Source organism: Lagopus leucura, unplaced genomic scaffold (genome assembly GCF_019238085.1).
Source record: "Lagopus leucura isolate 7727_CA_CO unplaced genomic scaffold, USGS_WTPT01 30303-0_obj-0_obj, whole genome shotgun sequence".
NCBI lineage: Eukaryota > Metazoa > Chordata > Aves > Galliformes > Phasianidae > Lagopus > Lagopus leucura.
The window spans coordinates 1-3,120 of NW_024963955.1; the positions used below are offsets into that span (position 1 = coordinate 1).

At 60.8% G+C, this 3,120-nt stretch overlaps 2 protein-coding genes across 3 annotated transcripts; one reads left to right on the forward strand and one right to left on the reverse strand.

The window, feature by feature from the left end:
* Positions 1-6: 6 nt before the first annotated feature.
* LOC122191457 (glutamine-rich protein 2-like) lies at positions 7-3,114 on the reverse strand. Of its 2 annotated transcripts, none has more exons than XM_042891724.1 (2): positions 576-3,114; positions 7-388 (listed from the first exon to the last, which is right to left on the reverse strand). In XM_042891724.1, exon 1 carries the CDS (start codon positions 2,980-2,982, stop codon positions 2,050-2,052), a length of 933 nt encoding a protein of 310 aa, XP_042747658.1. In that variant the 5' UTR covers positions 2,983-3,114; the 3' UTR covers positions 7-388; positions 576-2,049. The 2 variants fall into 2 exon arrangements, with proteins under 2 accessions (XP_042747658.1, XP_042747657.1); XM_042891723.1 differs by having other exon boundaries at positions 516-3,114.
* Positions 282-848, forward strand: LOC122191456 (folate receptor alpha-like; the record flags this gene model as incomplete). Its single annotated transcript, XM_042891722.1, has 2 exons — positions 282-417; positions 508-848. Coding segments are annotated over 2 exons (423 nt in total), but the record flags the coding sequence as incomplete, so codon positions are not given.
* Positions 3,115-3,120: the final 6 nt, after the last annotated feature.

Genomic DNA, 3,120 nt, shown 5'->3' on the forward strand with positions numbered 1-3,120 from the left:
GAAGGCGTGGGTTTGTGGAAGGGCTTTGGGGTGAAGGGGCTTTAGGGGGGGCGCTTTGGGGTCGGATTTGAGGCGAGTTTGCAGGATGTGGGTTTTGGGGATGAGATTCGGAGCCGTTCCATGGGCAGCTCGGCTTCGGGGTTGGATTTTGGTGTTTGGGGGGTTGGATTTCGGGGGCCGGTTTGGCGGCTTGGTTTCGGGGTCGGATCGCAGGCTGGCCGCCCCGTCTGCAGGCCATTTTTTGGGGGCCGTTCCACCCCACATCTCCCCACACCTTGCAGACGGATTCGAGCTGGCGCCGCGAGCGCATCCTCAACGTGCCGCTGTGCCGCGAGGACTGCGAGCAGTGGTGGGAGGACTGCCAGGATTCGGCCACCTGCAAAGTCAACTGGCACAAGGGCTGGAATTGGACCACAGGTACCCCAAAAAAGCCCCGACCCCATGCACGGCTCTGCCCCCCCCAAACCCCCAAAACCCACCCTCCTGCACGCTCCCCCCCCCCTGCAGGCACCAACCAATGCCCGCACGGCGCCATGTGCCAGAAGTTCAAGTACGTCTTCCCGACTCCGGCCGACCTGTGCGAAAAGGTTTGGTCCCATTCGTACAAATACACCACGGAGCGGCGCGGCAGCGGGCGATGCATCCAGATGTGGTTCGACCCCGTCGAAGGCAACCCCAACGAAGCCGTGGCGAGGTTCTACGCCCTGGGCTCCGTTGCCAAGCCCCGACCCGCGCCCTTCGTCCTGCTGGCTCTCCTGGCCCTCGCCCTGCTGGGGGTCGCGCCGTGGGGATGAGGGTCAGGGGGTCCCGGTGCTGCTGTGATACGGGGAATAAAAGCTGGGGCTCTGTGGGGGTCTGGGGGTGCCTGCTTGGTGCCGTGGGGGCTTCTTGGGCCTCCCGGTCAGCAATGAGGGGCTCACAGCCCATGTGGGAACATTGTGGCCCCATCGCTGCGGCCTGTGGCCCTGTGGGATTACACAGCCGTGGGGAACCAAGGGTCACCCCCTATAGGTCACCATGGGTCACATCCTGCAGCCCTATGGGTCTCCGTGGGTCACATCTTACAGCCCTATGGGTCACCCCCTATAGGTCACACCCTATAGGTCACCATGGGGCACATCCTACAGCCCTATGGGTCTCCGTGGGGCACATCCTACAGCCCTATGGGTCACCATGGGTCACATCTTACAGCCCTATGGGTCACACCCTATAGGTCACCATGGGTCACATCCTGCAGCCCTATGGGTCTCCATGGCTCACATCCTACAGCCGTATGGGTCACACCCTATAGGTCACCATGGGGCACATCCTACAGCCCTATGTGTCTCCATGGGTCACATCCTACAGCCCTATGGGTCTTCATGGGTCACATCCTACAGCCCTATGGGTCACACCCTATGGGTCTCTGTGGGTCACATCCCACACCCCAATGGGTCTCCATGGGTCACATCCTGCAGCCCTATGGGTCCCCATGGATCACATCCTACAGCCCTATGGGTCTCCATGGGTCACATCCTGCAGCCCTATGGGTCCCCATGGGTCACATCCTGCAGCCCTATGGGTCCCCATGGATCACATCCTACAGCCCTATGGGTCCCCATGGATCACATCCTACAGCCCTATCGGTCTCCATGGGTCACATGCCACACCCCAATGGGTCTCCATGGGTCATATCCTACACCCAATGGGTCACAGCTCTATGGGTCCCCGTGGGTCACATCCTATGGGTCCCCATGGGGCACATCCTACAGTCCAATGGGTCCCCATGGGTCACATCCTACAGCCCTATGGATCTCCACGGGTCACATCCTACACCCCAATGGCTCACAACCTGTGGGTTCCCATGGGTCACATCCTGCAGCCCAATGGGTCACACTCTATGGGTCTCCATGGGTCACATCCTACGCCCCATGGGTCCCCGTGGGTCACATCCTACAGCCCAGTGGTTCCCTGTGGGTCACACCTCAGGTCCCCATGGGTCCCAACCTACGTCCTACAGGCACACATGCTAAAGCTGTGCCAAAGGGTGCCGTGCGGAGCTGTGCTGCGTTAAACCACGTGTCTGAACGGGCCAGCACGGACCAGGCTGAACCTGGCTGGACCAGGCCAACGTGGGCTGTGCTGAACGGTGCTGAGCCGTGCTGTGCCGTGCTGAGCTGAGCCATGCTGAGCCAAACTGAGCCGTTCCATGCTGAGCTGAGCCATGCTGAGCCAAACTGAGCTGTGCCATGCTGAGCTGTGCCATGCCATACTGAGCTGTGCTAAGCTATGCAATGCCATGCCATACTGAGCTGAGCCATGCTGAGCTGTGCCATGCTGAGCCAGTCTGAGCCATGCTGAGCCAAACTGAGCCATTCCATGCTGAGCTGTGCTGTGCTGAGCCGTGCCATGCCATACTGAGCTGAGCTGAGCCATGCTGAACCAAGCTGAGCCATTCCATGCTGAGCTGTGCCATGCTGAGCTGAGCTGAGCCAAACTGAGCCATTCCATGCTGAGCTGTGCCATGCCATACTGAGCTGAGCCATGCTGAGCCAAACTGAGCCACTCCATGCTTAGCTGAGCTGTGCTGAGCAAACTGAGCCATTCCATGCTGAGCTGTGCCATGCTGAGCTGAGCTGAGCTGTGCCATGCTGAGCCAGTCTGAGCCATTCCATGCTGAGCTGAGCCGAGCCAGTCTGAGCCATTCCATGCTGAGCTGTGCTGTGCTGAGCTGGGCCATTCCACACTGAGCTGTGCCGAGCCGATCCGAGCTGAGCTGAGCCATGCCACGCTGCTCTGTGCTATGCCAAGCTGAGCCACTCCATAACTGCGCCAGGCTGAGCCGTGCCAGGCTGTGCCACGCCATGCTGAGCTGTGCCAAGCTGAACCATTCCATGCCAAGCTGAGCCATTCTGTGCTGAGCTGTGCTATGCCAAGCCGAGCTATTCCACAACTGTGCCGATCTGAGCCTTTCCATGACTGTGCCGAGCTGAGCCGATCCATGCCGAGCTGAGCTGAGCCATCCCATACGGAGCCGTGCCGAGCCGCTCCATCCCATATGGAGCCGTGCTGTTCCGAGCCGCTCCACGCCCCGCAGCTCCGTGCCGCCCCACACGCGGCCGTTCCGCTCCGCTCCGCTCC